This window comes from Pecten maximus, chromosome 16 (genome assembly GCF_902652985.1).
Source record: "Pecten maximus chromosome 16, xPecMax1.1, whole genome shotgun sequence".
Lineage (NCBI taxonomy): Eukaryota > Metazoa > Mollusca > Bivalvia > Pectinida > Pectinidae > Pecten > Pecten maximus.
In genome coordinates, this window is record NC_047030.1 from 20961703 (window position 1) to 20981369 (window position 19667).

General features: G+C 34.2%; 2 protein-coding genes across 3 annotated transcripts in view; one reads left to right on the top strand and one right to left on the bottom strand.

Moving 5' to 3' along the window:
* The first annotated feature begins 230 nt into the window (after positions 1-230).
* Positions 231-6864, top strand: LOC117344894. The gene is made up of 3 exons (XM_033907765.1): positions 231-579; positions 2601-2970; positions 5006-6864. The coding sequence occupies exons 1-3, from the start codon at positions 361-363 to the stop codon at positions 6607-6609; spliced, it is 2193 nt and encodes a 730-aa protein (XP_033763656.1). The 5' UTR covers positions 231-360; the 3' UTR covers positions 6610-6864.
* A 229-nt stretch (positions 6865-7093) lies between these two features.
* LOC117344892 (neprilysin-like) overlaps positions 7094-19667 on the bottom strand; it is a 54528-nt gene continuing 41954 nt past the window's right edge. For both annotated transcript variants that reach the window (XM_033907763.1, XM_033907764.1), the window contains exons 17-22: positions 17263-17330; positions 15824-15957; positions 14642-14707; positions 13243-13341; positions 12655-12731; positions 7094-10680 (exon numbers count right to left, since the gene is read on the bottom strand). In XM_033907763.1, the coding sequence (XP_033763654.1) occupies positions 10581-10680; positions 12655-12731; positions 13243-13341; positions 14642-14707; positions 15824-15957; positions 17263-17330 (544 nt within the window). In that variant the 3' untranslated portion in view covers positions 7094-10580. The remainder of the gene's footprint in view (positions 10681-12654; positions 12732-13242; positions 13342-14641; positions 14708-15823; positions 15958-17262; positions 17331-19667) is intronic.

Genomic DNA, 19667 nt, shown 5'->3' on the forward strand with positions numbered 1-19667 from the left:
ATCCTCTATTTGTTCTATCCTCTATTTGTTCTATCCTCTATTTGTTCGAGCCTCTATTTGTTCGAGCCTCTATTTGTTCGAGCCTCTATTTCCGGCGGATTCTCACTGCCAAACACAGCATACCTTACACGTATTTACCACATACTTACTCACATATACCAATCCCAGAGTGTCGCCAGTTCCTATGCTCGTGCCTTTGATAGGTTAAGTAATTCACCCGTGTCAATCACATGTAGGCGTCAACACGCACGAGGACCTACTCCATCACACGGAGCTCCCATCATTGCTAATCTGGCGGCCATTTTATACGATAATAATATCAGGCTGTTTGAAGCTATGTAGGTACCCGGTTCACATACAATGGAAGCTATACGCTTTGTGACGGTTGGCATGCTTCTGCTGCTGACCGTCGGAGGTGCCCCCTCTGTATGGGCGGGCAAACCTCTCGAGGGGGCCATGATATCCCCCGTGATGAGGTCGGCTATGTGGGCATACCTTGGAAACGCTGGTTACGCCAATCAACTATGGCAAGCCGTCAACCATGACTACTTTAACAGGCTCAATTGTGGCGGGAAAAGAGTGAGTATGCATAAGACATTGTTTATCGGGTATTCATACAAGTTAATATGTTGACACTCGGAAGCTGCATTGTTCTTTTTCGATGGACTTCATAAAAAAAGTATACATATTTTTTGTATTTTGCCACCATTTTGTTAATTTCATGTTGAAATATGATATTAATTTGCTCTTGCATCTATTTTCAAGAAGCAGTGTTTTCTGTTTATAATATCAGTAAGGAAGAAATGTTTACCCCCAATTTAAAGACAATAATACCATTATAACTTAGCCTTGTCCATATGCTGATATTTGATGTCTGAGTGAAATAGCAACATACTATTCACACACGCACGGGCAGAGTTTCTGCGCCACTCTCCTGGCCGGCATATTTTTGTTTTCAAACGAGTCCATCAAAATCTTGTCAAGACCTTAAATTCACTTACGGTATAATATACACTACGGTACATTCCCATAGATATATCATTCAGGTTAAAATGAAAGACTTGGCAAAGATATTGAGCTTTTTGATCAACACCTCGTCGTTTCCTTCTCATATGTGCGTATCATTTTATTACGACTGATTTCAAATTACAGTGGACGTAGTTTAACTGCCTCTGTACCCATATCAGTTACAATAATATCATATTTGCACCAAGTAGCTCTGACGTCATAATTGTCATTAACTTGCATTGCATAATAATAGAATCTAGATATAGAAGATTTCCAAATTGATTATCGATATGAATAAGTTGATATATAAATTGAACTAACTTATCTATGGACACTTAAACGATATTGTCACCACAAATATAATCATTGTCATAAATATGCTCTAAACTAGAGTCTATCTGTATGCTTGTATTGCCGTTTGTATAGTTTTCCTATTGTTTAAAGGTGCAAGAATGCTACAGCTTGGAAGAAGTCTATTTCCTCAATTAATTCGCAACATGATTTTTATACAAGCTTATAGAGTAAAATAGTCAAACGTTTTTGTGACGGAAAAAGACGTCAATGATTGAAGTTATCAAGATATCGTTTGAATTTCGTTAAAATTTTCATTGATTACACAGTTTGAAGAATTTAATTTAATTTTATGCATTATCCTGGTAGTTTTTTATTGTACATATTATTCAATGGTTGTTGCCACTTTAACACAAATCACAAGTAACGAAACGAGTGTTTGTGTGTGCTGTTTGGTTTGTGGAATTCCATGATATTAAATACACACACACACGTACCACATACGGATTAGCCTTCTCGGATATTACCCCGAGGATGTATGATTCCACCTGATGGCGCCAAAGATATGTGGTTTACTTGGTGGTAACATGCCAATATACCAGGCACCTATGTCTGTAAAATGTTGGTCTCGATTGACGCTATCTCTACTGTAGTTAGAATGTCCACCTGTCGTAGTTTTGGGAGACCATATCGTCTACGACTGCCAGTAAAGACTGTTGTGTAAGACAGCTGATGGAAATCAGACATAGCTGACTGCATACACTTTACGATAGTTGGCAGCATCAGACATCCTCTCTTTGTTATATTAAGGTGTATATTAATTATGGTCTTCAAGGTCTGCTGTAGTGAACCTGTTACTACATGTACACGTGGATTTCGTGGTTTTCCTATATTAAATTTTTGCAATTTTTTTGTTTTTTTTTATTATTAATTTTATGGTATATTGGTTTTATCCATAACCATAGTCTCGCCCTGTTCGTATTGAGGACATTTTGTTTATGTTCATGTTAACTAAATTTTATACATAACTGTTTTGTAAGATGCTCATTTCCATTACAATAAATAATTTCTAGGATAGTTGTTCATTAAAAGGTTAAGATTCAATTGATCTTCTTTCCTTCTGAGATATTTTTTGTCTTTTTCCGGAGATGATATTCATCACTAATTCGTTGGTTGATAAACTTTCTCAAGCAGCTGTTATCCTATGAGAGAAACATCTCTTCACTAGTATTGCATATGTGAAATTTTGCTCCGTTTGTCACAAACATTCCAGTTTCATAAATGACTTCTATTTCTTTCAGACAACCGATGCAGATTACGAACAGAAGTGCAGCCCCTGTGGGGATGCTGCCAACTCCAACAGGCCAAATGAGTACGGAGGAAAATACTCCATTGGCAAGGTAGTGGCACAATATCACGAGGGACAGCATATCAACGTCTCCGTGGATATAAGAAGTTTGAATCCAGGAGGCACGTTCCGATTCTCACTGTGTGTAACTGACAAAACCACAAAGGTATCTCACTCCTGCTTCCAAACCCACGTACTGCGCTGGCAGAACACACAGATCACACAAATCCCTTCACCACACCAGCTTGGACTTGCGACATACACCCTACAGCTGCCATCGGGAGTCAGCTGTCAAAACTGTGTGATACAGTGGCTGTGGAGAGGTAACTATTAAAAGAATAGTTGGTATATCAACAATATAATGTAATAAAAACAATATATTACTCTAGAACAAATGTAGGAAATGATATAATACTCCAGGAAAAATGAAGGAATAACAATATAATACTGTAAAACAAATATAGGGAAACAATACAATACAATAGAACAGATGTAGAGAAACAATATGATATTATGGAAGAAATGTAGGACAACAACAATATGATGTTTTCGAGTAAATGTAGGTCAACCCATAAAATGACATCTCTCGGCCAAATGGAGATTAATTCTCAATAGGATACCCCCGTGCAAATATAGGTCAACCCGAAAGTCAGAAATATGATACGCTCTGCCAAAGGATCACTAGTTCACAATATAATACTTTTGAATAAATGTAAGGCAAACCAATTTTAGCCTGTTGTTCAATACGAAATAAATGGGTTTTTTTTAAATTTTTACCTGTGAAACACAAGAAATTATCAACACGATAGAAAACTTCTAGCATCACTGCTTATATCATCACAATGAGGATGTTACTTTTCTGATTTAATCTGTTTTCGGTGCAGATCCAAATGAAGCGAAGGTAGAACGAGTAGTTATGCACTTTTGTAATATACGTTGCAGCTTTTGATAAAATGCTCGTTGTACAACAGCTATGGAAGCAAAATTTACCAGCTATTAGCAGAAACGATGAAATTGCGTTGAGCAGTCTTTTCGAAATGGCGTCAAGTTCCCAAGCTATTATTATTATTTTCTACTTATGTTATAAAGTAATATACTTTATAACGGTTGTTTTGGAACATGTACCCTGATTTTAAGATAAAAACTAGAACAGAAAAGCGGTGCAATACTTTCTCATTAAAATATAATTTCAAAGGGAATATTGATGTTTTATGTTGTGATAATTGTTTGGGTTTTTTCCGAAAATTTTATATTTTGTATATGTATCTAATGATAATAATACTTGCCATTTTCAGACATGGTTGGCTATTTCATTAAGTTTCCGTCAACCATCAATTACATACAGTAATATCTTAATTGGCCATCCTTAACCTTCCCATATATTTACTTAGCCTGTTTATATCAATATGGAACAAATCTGTGAATCAAAACCAGTTTTATACGGTTACTATAACGCAAGAACATTTTTATGGCTTGGATGAATATGTTTTTATATAAAACTTAATTCTAGTGTTAATAAAAATCTTGTTGGAATGTTCTCCATATTTATAGGATTGGCCTGCTAGTCTCACAGAGAACGCCATTTCATTATCAGTTTAGTTAGTTAACTAATTCCATTATCAAACAATAAACAAAAAACAAGAAGGTACTATTAAAATAAAACTGCTGAAAAATATTGACATGGATAGTGGTTACTAAACTTATAACCATACTTATTGGTGTTTGTTTAATGTTCCACGTATTTCCAAACACAATAAACTATGGATTTATGACACTCTCGAACAGATTCACCATGCGTTTTGTTCCGCATATATATTTACAAAATAATGTTTATTGCTTCATAGACTGTCGAATGTTATCAGAATTAGGTCATACGCTTGATTAAGGTTCTAATCGATACTTCTTGCTTTCACATATTTAGAGAAAACTTGGGAGTACCGATTCCCTATTTGGGAATCAGTATCCAACATGTCCTGTTCATATACAATATGTACATGTAATTGAAACTGTTCTATTAGAATAACACCCTTTCAAACACTCGATCACTACCATGGTATTCATGAGATCAGTTTCATGTTTCCTTTATTATGTTTTGATTCAAAATTATTTCAAATTAAAAAAATATATATATAATAAAATGATTTTTTTCTAGGGATATTTTGTATTGCCATTTCCAGTGTAGATACAAACTTCAGAATATTTTTTTCCCTTTTATGTAAAGTGATTTCGGTTGTACTGACATAGGCACAAACTCCCGAAGCATTTTTTCCATTATACATAGTGATATAAGTATTTATATGCAATTGAAATGCAGTAACATTGCGTTAGATTACTCATTAAATCAATATTTCCGAACAGATGCAACGTCGGCTTGCGATCCACAGAGCAGTACTAACTGTGGCCAGCAGACTGTCACCAACTGCGCAGATGTCCAGATCTTAGGTGCGGGGGTTCCATTCTCGGAAAACTTCGACAAACCTAGGTACGATGCTTACTCCAGTATCTTTGATCCGATGGATACACTTAATGATGACGGTATTGGAATACACACACCACGATCCTCTCTTGATCCCGCAATTGCAATCAAGCCAGGAGTAGGGACCACATCTGCAGCAACGTCACCTGGCGGATCCATCCCCATACTCCTTCCAGGTGGTACTCCTTCCACAAGTCCGTCAACTGGTGGATCTATTCCTATCATACCGGGCGGCGGTCTTCCCACCAGCACATCATCGGGCAATTCGTCTTCCGATGGTTCACCTCCGGATACTTCAGAAAAGCTTGTGGACCCAGTCAGTGTCCTTTTGCCGGCTGCGGTAGGGACATCCAGTGTTCTTGCGGGCGAAACAGGTATCGGTATGGCATTGATTCTATTTGCCCTGTTCATGTATCTGTCACAGCAGCAGTTGATACAAGGTGCTCCGGGAATTGGATCTCCGACGTCACCTACATTCCTTTCCACCCCTTGGACGCAACAAACTTACTTGAATCCAGCCATGTCGTTTCAGCAGACAGCTATTTCAAGAAGACCAGTTTTCAATAGCGCTCCAATGCCCTACGCGCAGGCCATGAACAGTGGATTTTCTCAAGGTGTATCTGGAGTTGGTGGGATGACATTTCCTAGCAGTAATTTCGCATCAGGCTTGGCAAATCAAGCAATCGTCCCGTTGCCACAGTCTGCTTTTGGAAGTACTAGTACAGCTGTTTTACAACAACCACTCGTTAACATGAACACGGTCCCTTTGTCCAATAGTGTACCTGTTGGAATGTCCCAGTCTGTCATACCCACAAATGTCAACACTGGCTTCACAACATTCCAGTCACCATTTACTAATATCCCTGTGGATTTTTCACGAAGTACAGGTTTCGCCCAGCAAGCATTTTTAGGGAATGGTATGGCTGCAGCAACGTCAAATATTCCATTCAACAACAATGGGTTCAGCGGTTCATTTCAGCAGATTCCACAGAGCAATTCTGCATTCGTGGCGATTCCGTCACAGCAATCTGTTATCAGCGGTACCCTACCAACATCTACATCATCTCTGTCACAGCCGTCCTTCCAAGCACCATTCCTCACACGGCAAGATGTAGTGATTCCTCAGTTTGACCAGGAACCATCCACAGTACGAGAGAGGGAAACAACGCACATTCAGATAGATACCGAGGACGTACGCAGTTGTAAATGTCATGCACGTGTGTTCTTACTTACAGCACATTGTCACGCGCTATCAGCGCCAAAATGTCTTGAAGACGACGCATGTTACTGTAAGGAAGAAACACAGGTATCTGCCACTTTCAACCAAAGGCAGCGACTGTCTTTGTCATCTAACCGAAACCACGTTCGGAAAATGACGTCGCCAGCACATGGTAGACAATTTCAGCGCCGTTTCATGCTCTGCAACGTAATAAACAAATCCAGTAAAACTTTAATTTATCGTAGATGCCTATATAATGACTTCTGATATGAAGGAATAGGATCTTAAATCTAAATTGGTTTTAAAATTTTCCCATCAATATAAAGATATAATAAACTTATCGAAATATTTCTAGTGTTCATTTAGATAAAAGCAATACTTTTGTGTCCAGGGTAGCAGATTTCTGTTAGTTTAATAAGTTCTTACAAACACGGGTCAGGATCTGCATTGTTGTTTTGCTTTGTTCTCTCTCAGTATGCAACAGCTTAGAATTTATCACAGATAAATATGCAACACTTCTTATAACACGTGTTGTTATTTTTAATTAATCACGGCATTTATCCCTTTGCTATCGGATCAACTTTTACCTATTAACACCGTCCGTGGACGAAGACAAGATGCTACTACAAAGGAAGGGAATGTTCATGACCATAAAACGTCAGAATATCGAGGTTACCAACTGTCGTATAATTGTAAGTAGAGTGTCCTCATCATTGTCCATAGTATAAGTAATAAACAAAAACAATCACGATTAAGAATGAAAGATATACAAATTTATTGCATAAGAGTTTCCGGGTTTACATAAATATACAAGTAGATATGACACATATGTTAACATTAATTACAGCTTAAGCATACTTGTAATATTACACAAACAATTTTGTAGAATGACCAACTCAAATCTTGTTCTAGGATGACCGGTAACACGAGCACTGAATAGATACCATCATTATGTATTCATAGATTGTAATAGTTAAGTGGTTAAAACATTGTCATCAATGGTTGAACATAGTTATTCCCTCATATTGACATTGTATCGTATGTTTTCGAAATCAACAATTCCAATACACAAAAATGTTCTGCCAGATTGAAGTCCAGGTGATTTGAAGGCAAACTGATATTATGTAATAACGATGTCCGTCTGGCATCACATTGTGGAATCTTTGGAAGACAGATAATATTTAAACCCCATTAAACGTGACATAGGCAGTGACTTACAATACATTCTCCCAAGAGATTTACAAATTAAGAGCACCGTTGAATTTAACCCTAATAAGGATTATTTGAATGTGACGTTGGAATCCCGAGATAGGTGCTACACTATATTGTTATGCTAAATATCCGGGCATACAACAAGTAATTACATTTCACAGTATTTATATTCAACCTTATATCAGAGGTGATCGATGCTTAGGTGAAGATATAGCTGGATATTCAATAACAGGATGTTTGATAATGATTTATCAGCATGTATCTATAATGTTCATCATTAATATGTAGATACATCAAAACATATATTTTCGTTGTTTGCAGCATATTTCGATTACTATTTTAACATTGAGGCCTTATCAAAATTATCATTTTCGTGAATTTGCACGCTGATATGAAATAATAGATTTAACATAAAAAATCACGTTTGTTTTGAAAAATATTCAACATATTTTATGTTAGTTTGGACGTATTGATAATGTGGACGTTGTACAAATATTTTCATCCGTGGGACAGTATACCACTGCCGCATTTATAGAATAATAGATAGAATGTACCCATATTTGTGTCTCTGATATTGATAAAGCGTAGTTACTATTACATAATTTGGACATTATTTACATTTACGACTGCATTATGTACAATAGAACTGGAATGTGAATACAAACGGATTACATAGAGATGACACAGAGATGACATAGAGGTAAGCCGAGAAGGGAAACAGCGCATGTATCAAAACATATTTTGTAACTTGTATAATTACACTGGATGAAGCATCACACGTGGATGTTCTGTCACGATATTTAATCTAATGACATCATATTTCTGTAACATACACATGAATACACATCATACACTTTATAAATCATAGATCGGTCTTCTGTGATGTCACAAGTAGAAAGATGATATCCGGTAACATGTAAGGTCAGAAAAGAAGACTAATTTCGTCTCATATTTGTACGGACAAAAATCATACCTGATTATCCATACAGCGCATTACATTCCATATATTTCGAAAATATATTCATTCGAAGTAATTTTAGCAGCCTGGATGATTAAACTATAAGCGTGGAGAGAACATAAGCAAAAACATTGAAGAAACAGGATATTGAAGAAACATGATAGGGGAGTGGTACAATGCTCAGTGGTTAAGCACAATTTGTCAGCAAATGATATATATGGTGATATGTGGACGTTTAAATGAAACAAAGAAAGAAATAACAATGACCGGTATAATTATATACGGGACTTTGACATAATCTTGAAAACTTGGTACGAGTGTCATAATCGGATGAAAAAAAGCATAGAAACAATAATTAAACGAATACAGCATTTATATAAATCACTTGAGGTATACGCTTGTGTTTTATATAAAGTTATACAAAAATAAGAAAAAAAAACAACGAAGATCCCTATATTTTTAAATCCGAAAATAAAAGTATCAAACATTGATATGAATTAGCTGTTCAGAAGAATCGAATATAACATACATGTATAGCAATCGTACAATTCATCTCAAATGAGATCATGTAATTTGACACAATATGCAAAGGGCGAGTTTTATGAAAAACAAAGAAATATAATGTGGTCAAATTGATAATTGACATGTTTGATTCTAAAATGTTGTATTAAATTGTGGTATATATAATGGACATTTTTTCATATCACATATTGGATCTGAAATGGGTTTTTTTTCTTCTTAATTTTATGAAATTCTTCTCAAGTTTTAATGTTTGCTTGTTGCGGACTGACAAAAATTTAAAATTCAGACTCGCTTTATAAAATCAAGATAATATACTACATTTATTACAAAACTCATTAATTTCCCATTTTAACAGTCAAATGTCGAGACAGCCATTCTTTTGCGCCATTTTAAATTCATAACGTAACGTCATAGTCCATGTAATGACGTTACAATTGACATCTGATTTCTTAATATTCGACCAAATTTATATTACAATGTAAATTTAACTCTGTGCGATACATACTCCTCATCTTTCATCTGACACTGGAGTATTACACTGTATTATCCATACTGCACATGTTTCATATTACAAAGTAATATATATTGAAGTATGCATAATGGACATCCTGCATATTACAAGGTAATACTATACCATATGATTGATTAGAGACATATTTAGACATTATTTCATATCACAATGCAATATATTATCGTATAATACATACTAGAAATGTTTTATATGACAATGTAATATCAATGTTTTCATATAACAATGAAGTAATGTTGATTTCATATAACAATGACAAATTATTGTTTCAATATAACAATGAAAAATTATTGTTTCCATATAACAATTAAAATTATTGTTTTCGTATAACAATGTACATGTAATATTGTTTTCATATTACAATGTTATGTTGTTTTCATAGCACATAATAGAAATGCTTCTTTTCATAACGTTCTTTCTTATTGTTTGATATGAAATATTATATTTCTCTTAGAATGATATAGAGCAATCATATACGTGTTTCACATTACAAAAATATATACTGTAAAATGATTCGTGATATTACAATATAATGTAATAGAATTGTATTCATTGATATTTTGATAACTAATTAAGTTGTAGAAAAGTACCACAGACTTTCTATAACTGTGGACATGATTAGTTCGTGTTTAAACAAAGATTATATTGTTTTATTACGGATAACTACTGCGATACATTTTGTGGTCAAATGGACACAAATGAAATATGGAAATTGCTTTACTTTATTGAAGAGTCAACATTTTGTAAAAATAATAAAAAAAACACTTGACTGAATATGCAGCGTGAGGATTGTATCTTTTGTAAATAATAGGAAATTTTATTGCATAACATTTAATGTTATAGAAAACCAGAAATTTCAAGACAATATTTCATTTCCGAAAAAATAAATGATATGGCACATTGTTTTGTTTTTAAAACTGATTTCAATCTCAAGCCTTTGTTTAAAACGAACATATAAATATCAGTGTTCATTAGAAAATGTTTGATCCTAGTTGTTTTAGTGTCGACACACAGTGATCACCACACTCCACACTTTTTATTTGGGTTCATGTAACTACCTTTCTGGCAGTTAAATGCAGCAGCAAAGTCGGGAGAATTTTGTAACGTTCCAACGACCCTGAAAGTACAACCAAATGTTTCTTTAATGTATAATGAAAGGTAAAATACGTGTATATCTCTCACCAATGCTTTTACCGGTGTTTGACTAAAGCTGTTTTTTCTTCGTACTAGTAAGTGACATATCGTTTTTTATTAATATGATACTGTGTAAAGATGTCATTTTCATTATTGCACATCATATTATTACTTTCTATTACAGCAAAGTTTATTTAGTTATTTGGCAAATTGATGCGAGATGCAATATTTACACACACACACACACACACACACACATATATATCACATTTTTACCAGTGAAATATCCAAAACTATTTTCTATAAAAATGTAATTAACAGAATATCCAAGTGTCTTCAGTAATACCAAATCTGTTTCACTCATGCGGCTAATATTTTGATATTTTTCACTCGTGCTGCGCACTCTTGAAAAATATAGAAAAAAGATTAGCCCCACTCGTAAAATAGATTGGTATTACTGAATACACTGTTAGATATCCTCTATATCTAATTTACAACACAATTAACAATATTTCTTTGGAAAAAATATTAGCAGATTATAACAGAGATATGTTGTGGTCTTTAATGTGAATCTGACGCCGAAGATTCTGCTGTAAATTCCTAACCCGTGTTTCCATGGTACCTCTGCGTCACTGAATGCACCATAGAGATCGTTTAAATAGACATCATGGGAATTTTCCTCGTGTGACAGAATATTTGGATGGATCTAACGGTGAAATTTGGGTTTACACACGATATACTTTATCATACTCGTGACCAATAGTAATTTGGTTTTTAAATACTGTATACTCTATCCTACTCGTGACCAATAGTAATTTGGTTTTAAATACTGTATACTCTATCCTACTCGTGACCAAAAGTACTTTGGTTTTAAATACTGTATACTCTGACTTTCTCGTGACCAATAGTAATTTGGTTTAAAATACTGTATGCTCTATCCTACACGTGACCAAAAGTACTTTGGTTTTAAATACTGTATACTTTTTCATACTTGTTACCTATACCAATTTGGTTTTAAATAATGTATACTCTGCCTTTCTCGTGACCAATAGTACTTTGGTTTTAAATACTGTAAACTCTATGCTACTCGTGACCAAAAGTACTTTGGTTTTAAATACTGTATACTCTGTCCTACTCGTGACCAACAATACTTTGGTTTTAAATACTGTATACTCTGTCCTACTCGTGACCAATAGTAATTTGGTTTTAAATACTGTATACTTTTTCATACTTGTTACCTATAGTAATTTGGGTATATACATATTGATAGACAGTACCGACTGACATAGTAAAACACCATCTGACGTGTTAAGGATGCTACAGCGCCCACACCCTTAACACCGCCTATCACAAAAATGAATAAAATTGAGCCTACTACATAAAATATCGGTATAATTAACGACCATTAAATGAAAAAAATGATTCAAACAGAATAACCTCTCCTATTGACAGCTGATTGGCAGACGAGTTATCGGTATTCTTAGAGAGAAAATAAGTATATTGCATATGCGTGTTTGCAACCTTTTCCGTCGACGAAGCATTCGTGAGAGCTAAGTGATTATGTCGGTGAGCACAAGATTAAGTTAACGAGTTCGAATCGCGTAGAGCATTGCTGTTTCTGCATAACAAATTTAATTATTTTTGAGTGCATTTTAGTTATGCGTTTGTTGTATCGTTTTTCTTTTCTTTTTTATTTTTCCTTCTTGAGTGTATAAAAAAACCCGGACACTGTTCGCTGTTGTCTTCCCAATTCATTTGTATGAACGTTATGTGATCGATGCTCTGAACCGTACACCTGCGTACAATGTGACAGATATATTTTTTCGGGATGCAAATAATTAGTATCAACTTTAAATTTAAGATACAGTTAGGAGCTCAAACTTTCCATGTTTACACTTATTATTACGAAAGACGAAATAAAAATATATCTTAGTAGACTACAAAGAAGCCAACATACCTAAAGCGCCCGGGACTGTGCACACCAGTGAGGATTCGGTTGATTGCATTTTCTCTGCGCATGCTTGCGCACCATATCTAAAATATATTTAAAATCAAATAAACATCCTTGTATTGAATATGATTGTTACTATTGATTAGAAGTATCCATGGAGCTATGAAACAGGTTACCCTATTACTTATATGGCGAACACATTTCTCCTGTATTATACTACGAAAGTGTCTATCAAGTTATCTCTCCTGAAGCGAAATAGTGAACTACCATTTCCAGATTTTGCACAATCCTTTGTATATTAAACATTTATTTGGCAAAGGGCTTAAGATTCACAACACGATACTGAAAATGAGGCTAGTCACACTCAATACAAAGAAAATTGAAATAATTCACTCTCTTCATTTCAGCTCAAAAACAAAGTCAACATAATCTCATGCCTTAAATGATGCACTCTCATTGACCCTTCACGTTCAATTATCATTACAGGGTTGTATATAACAGTATTTGCAGATAATCACACAAACAACAACAAAATAAAATAAAAATAAATAAAATAACACTCATATGGCATTCCTGTGAGGCCGGTTATCTCACCTGTGCAAAATTGATGAAGAAAAGTTGGTTATGGTTATAACTAACACCAGGTAACTGTGACTCCTCCTTGCCTCTCTCCTTTACCCAGTCACGATAAGCCTATCAGTCAAATAAAACAACATATATCACTACTTTGTAAGTATGACAGCGTCTATGCATTAGAATTCTCCACAATGCTGTCACAAGTAGCTCCCTAAATGAAGCACAAGACGCTAGCTCATATGGAACATAAGGTCGCATTTTCCTTATTTCTCCTTCTAACGTATCCGTGTAAATGAATTTTTTTATTGTTGTATTTGCCCTCGATTAATTTGTCGATTTTGAGCTTGAATTATGAAATGTCAGAAGTCTGTATTGTTTAATTGATTTAGCAGTGTATAACGTGTTATCAGCAGTTTAGGTCATTTAATGACGGTCTATCCTGCGTGCGAGATGCATACGTGTGGCGAATGTTTGTGTTTTGAGAGGCTGTGGTATGTTCATGTTCGTCTTCTTAGATAGCGCAGAATTAATGCCTCACTGAAGCATACTGCCAACAACACCCAACAGGGCACCCCACCCGGTCACATTATATTTACAACTGGCGAACCAGTCGTTGTTTTATTGATCAAACTCATTTTAAAGTAGACTTGTCATGAACACTTCTGCCATCATTCCCTCTGCCAGCTTACTCTATTATCAAACCTACGTAGATTATTTAGCCTTCAACAGATATCGTATCTACCATTTTAGCGTTGTTTATATATCAAGGTCTCTTCTACAGACCAGACTGCCAACTTGTTTCTGGGTGCTTTTCAATGTTTAAACAAACAATCAATAAATTTGTTTATTTTATATCTTCCCGACATAGAGAGCTGTCAATAAGGGCTGTACTCCTTCAGTTACGACTATTGAAGTATGGTTCAATAAGCAACATACATAATTTATGACGTCTCCTATAGCCTCATTAATATGTTAATCGGAATCAAATATTTGTAATTAAGCGTCTCCGCCCTAAATCAAACTAATTTGATTCATAATTTATTTTAGTGACAAAAGGTATCAACTTATTGTAATTCTGACCGATGTTTACAAATGTTACGTTTACTATGTGACAGTATGAGCCGATTGTATGATTGTTCACCGTCGATTTGATATAGTACAACAAATTCATCATTCAGCTGATGTATCTCTCACATTAACAATCACAATATAATTCAGTGTTAAAATAAGCTAAATTCATGATTCTGATATCAACACGCAAGCACAAAACGAAAATCTAAAGGAGAATGACCGCTGGTAAAGATATCCTCAAAACAAAATCAAAAAATAATTTCAGGTAGACTCTGTATCCGTTAGTTTTAGTTATATTGGGTGAGCTATTGTTTTATCGTCAAAAGTCTTATAATGTCACTCTTACCCTGAAGCTCTGTTTCAGACCACCGTTATCAGCGATGTTTTCTCCCTGGGTATTGATGCCATTTAACTGAAGTAAAAAAGAAAAGAAAAAAATATGATAAAACCAATTAAAGTGACATTCCTTCGTTTGAATAAAGATTAGGTCGTCCAAAAATTAAACTTACTGGAAAATATTATTCTTTCCAAACAATAAAAAATAATCTTTACATCAATACGGCAGTTTTACTTTCAAGATAAACCAAAGTTCTTCGAATGTAAAGTCCTGAAAATTCTTAATTCGACCCAAAGTATCACTAATTACGGCCAAGACATACAGTATTTGTATACAATACGACTTATATACATGTACATTTTGGTGTCTATTTCATTACTTGTAGGCACAAACACTCATATAATCATCGCTCGGACATAGAATTTCATCAATAGTAATTGTGCATGTTTCTGATGTCCGAACGAAGGAATGCCCCTTTTACCCAAGTAGGTGACACAATCAAACATTGCTCACACTGCCGAAAGGGAAGTGGTCTAACCGCTGCACTGAGCCAACAAAGCATTCTCATATTCGTATAAACTAACCTATAGCAATATACTGTAAGAGAGCACCGAACTTAAAAACCTTGTATAGAGGTTATAGAACTTGTACATACCGAAGAATTATTTCCTATCAACATAAAGGAAAAGTATAAAACCACTTTGATGCAACACATTAACAACTTCTATCCTCAAAACATAACTTGTGTCAACCCTGTAGGATTTTCAGTTAAAATGTAAAGGCTAACAGCTGATAATAAACATTCCTATAAACTGGAAATGTGAGGATTTTTTTTAATATGCTGTCGTGTTCTCGCTTGATTGCAGTTGTGAGAGTTGGGGAATTAACGATACAAATACTTGTTCCAGTTCCACATGTTCTTATTTTATTCGCCATCTTAGTTACACACAATTTCAGAGTCGGATCCGGACTATCCGGAACCCGGTACATACTAAAATACAAAATTTTCCGGACTTTCTTATAAATTCTATGGTCATATACAGTACAATGCTTCTAACTCAAACAACGGAAACAGGCTATTATATAGGTTATTTTTCAGTTGGTATCTTTTGCGGTAATAACCATCTTGACTGGTTGTTATGTATTACAACAACGTATTTAGGATATCATTTAAGTGTAAGTATAGCTTACATGCATGCCGTCCGCCTCTGGAAGCGAGAAGTTTCCATACTGGTCGATGATACACTGAGCCTTGACCTTGAACCTAGAGATGGCATCATCAGACCACCATTGTTCCAGGTTACCATCTTTGTCGTACTGGCGCCCTGTGAATGGTAATATGGAGGATTTTTAACAAAATGACCCTACAAATATTGACATCTCTCTGGAACGTAAATGACTCCATAAGCCGGATTCGACCTTAATTGACATGACGGCTGCTATCTATGGAACAGAAGACTTTTCTGAAGCATGTTGTTTTTATTCTTACGGACTATCCCGATGGCGTCATTAAAAATACCTTCTAATGTTTTGTATATTTCAGAGCTGAATTTTTATTCTCCTTGCCTTCCCTAGACCTCCCTTCAAATACATTAAAATGTTTTGTATATTTCATAGTTTCTTTTATTCTTCCGGACTTTCAAAGGCCCCCATTCAAATATATGTTTGTATTATATAGTATCTTTTTCATATTTTGCACTCATTTTACGGATTTTGAGTTTAATCTGTTGGATCAATCTACTAGACACGACTATCTTGAGAAATTCCCTGTCTCCATGTAGAAATTACTCTTTATAACTGCCGGATTTTGAATAACGTACACCAATTATGCATATATATTGATTAATAAAACATCATTAATATCAGAAGATCGTGTAACAAGTATGCATGATACAGAGACACAAGTGAGGGACAGTAGAGGCAACTGGTACGATGTATGGTAGAGTGTTAATAGGTATAGGTGGGAGGGCCATAACATATATATATACTATATGATAACCTCTTCACCATATACTTAATAAGACCATCCTCATCGAGCCGTATGTTTATGATAGAGGTAGTTAATCTAAACAGTAAAGCCTGTAATAAAGTGCCCTGGCATATATGTAATCATTACGATATCTTCAACATACGTAAATATAAATAAAACAACAAACAATGTTATAATAATCATTTGTAATATCATTAATATTGATAGGCGTTATCGACTTTGAAGTACTTAGATATTTGTTATCGTCATTTACAGGTGTTGAGGAAGAATTTTACGTAGTTACGTAACAAAAGATATAAGCACTTTTCAAAATAAATAGAGTTAGATAGAGTAGAGCCATATTAAGTAAACTGCACCACAGACTGTATCGTCTTTCAGGAATTAGGAGGTGACCAAATATAGGTCAAAAGAAATATTAAAATCTTAATGTGGGAGACGCAAAAAGCCAGTATATATATAAATGTATAGATATTAAACTTCAATTAATGTCATAACTTTTAACATTGGATTTCAGAGTAAATATATTCTGAACCGTGTCACTATAAAAATAAATTAAAACATGAAAACGACATCAAATTATTATTATTATTATTATTCTCATTTCAATTCAATATCAATTAAATACAGAAAGTGTTACTACCTCTGTCATCGAATCCATGTGTGATTTCATGTCCTATGACCACGCCTATACCACCGTAATTCATTGACCTGTAAAGAACAAGTTGATACACTTTAAGGTTATATATATATATAATAATAATAATGATATGTAATACTCACATGTTATATGTAATACTAATATGTTATATGTAGTACTCATATAATACTTATATGTTATACTTATATGCTATATGTAATACTTACATGCATATGCTATATGTAATACTTATATGGTATATGTGATACTTATATGTAATACTAATATGTTATAAGTAATACTTATATGTAATACTTATATGCAATACCTATACAATGCTTAAAGTAATACTTATATGTTATACTTATGTAATACTTATATGTAATATTTAAACACGTTTAAAGTCAGATTGATATGATGTTGTCCATAAGACATTCGGGGTATTACCGGATTTTAATGGTTCACATCAATTTAGACACATTTACATACTGATTGAGTAACGAATATAAATCTACATCATGCATTAACATTCCATGTCCTTCTATATATCATCACAAAGAAGGTAAAAGGTATCAAAAACTCTACAAGGAACTCAGGCACATCGACGATGAGGCCAACGATTATAAAAGAAAGAATGATTATTTCAATCCAGACTCAATGGTCTAATTACAGATTTGATAACAAATGAGTATGACATCATTCAAATGTAAAGAACATTTTAGGCATTGATTATCAGATCTTTATATATAAATGACTGATTGGCGTGAAAAGTACAGAAGACAGGGGCGATAACTCTTATATAACCGTTAGTAAAAAGTAAACAATATCAAGCTTCCTTCAAGTCTGTAGGAAGAGGATACTCTCGTATATGATGTAAAGCAAATATCTACTCCCTCGTTTAACTCATATCCTGAAAGCAAATTAATCACCACGACATACAACACAAATATTGCCAACGTCTTAATTGAGTGTTCCTGTCTCAAGCCATTGTTTTATTTCTAATGACCAGTATACGCTCTCTAACACAAATCTAAATCATTTACACACATAAAAAACATATAAATAAGTACAAAAGAATTATTTATACACATGTAATTTGATGTAAAACTAGGATCATAAACCTGTCCCTCCCGGCTATTTTCATTATGGCTGCATGTGTTTGAAAGATCTTTGTAACGCTATTTATATGTAGCACGTGTGATAAGAATATATTGGAGTATACGACACACTTGCACGGTTCCTTGTTTTCCGACTGGTTATATTTACAAGATGGACTTTAGTTTTGAATAACAATTGAAGGTATAAGCATGTCTTGTATTTTTTTGCATTTCAATGAGGTTTTATTGTATATTGAAATAGAGATATCTTTGTTTGAATAGTCCCTTGTTTATTTTTAAGTGTTACCATTAAATAGCTTTAGTCGTATTTCAAACTTTGTCCCATTAAATAACTTCAATCCTATTTCAAATTTTGTTCCTTTTAATAACTTCAATACTATTTTAAACTTAACCCCATTAAATAACTTCAATCATATTTCAAACTTTGTCCCATTAAATCACTTCAATCATATCTTAAACTTCGTCCCATTAAATAACTTCAATACTATTTCAAACTTTTTCCCATCAAATAACTTCAATCCAATTTCAAAGTTTGCCCCATTAAATAGTTTATATCCTATTTCAAACTTTGTCCCATTAAATAACTTCAATCCAATTTCAAACTTTGTCCAATCAAATAAATTCAGCCCTATTTCAAATTTTGCCCAATTAAATAATTTCAAGTTTGACCATTAGTTTCTGTTCTACTTCATTTTCCCCCTTTTTGTATGTTTTGTCCTAGTTTTTATCATGCGTTTGTCCTACATACTAGTGGTTTCTATTTCATTGTGTACCGTTTTATAGTCTGATGTGCTAGAATAATGTTACATGTGATCGTGTCAATCCTATTTCGTAAGCTCTGACCTATTTTTCAGGTTTCGACTTATTTCATGAGAGTAACGCCGAAAGGCTACACATATAGAACATTAAAATGAATACATAGCGAACGTCTCCGATAAGGCAAAAATGCGATAATTTGCTATTACGATAACCGGTCTCTGAGCGCAGACCAGACGCGTGTAGTATCACGGAAACTGATTGCTGCCCACGTCACTGGAAGCTTTATCTCTGATTTGACCACGCCGTACAGTAACGGTTTGTGTGGGGCTGATACAACCCCTATTACCTGATTGGCAGCTAACCTCAGTTAATTAGGGTCGAGATAGAGTTTCTTTTGTAATTACTGGTGTTTATATTGCGACCGTTATCGTTGATCAACGGTCAACACAACTTTTATAGAATTAGACTTATAATGTTGTATTACATTTTTGCATGTGAAATATAGAATATTATCAAACTGATATAACTTAT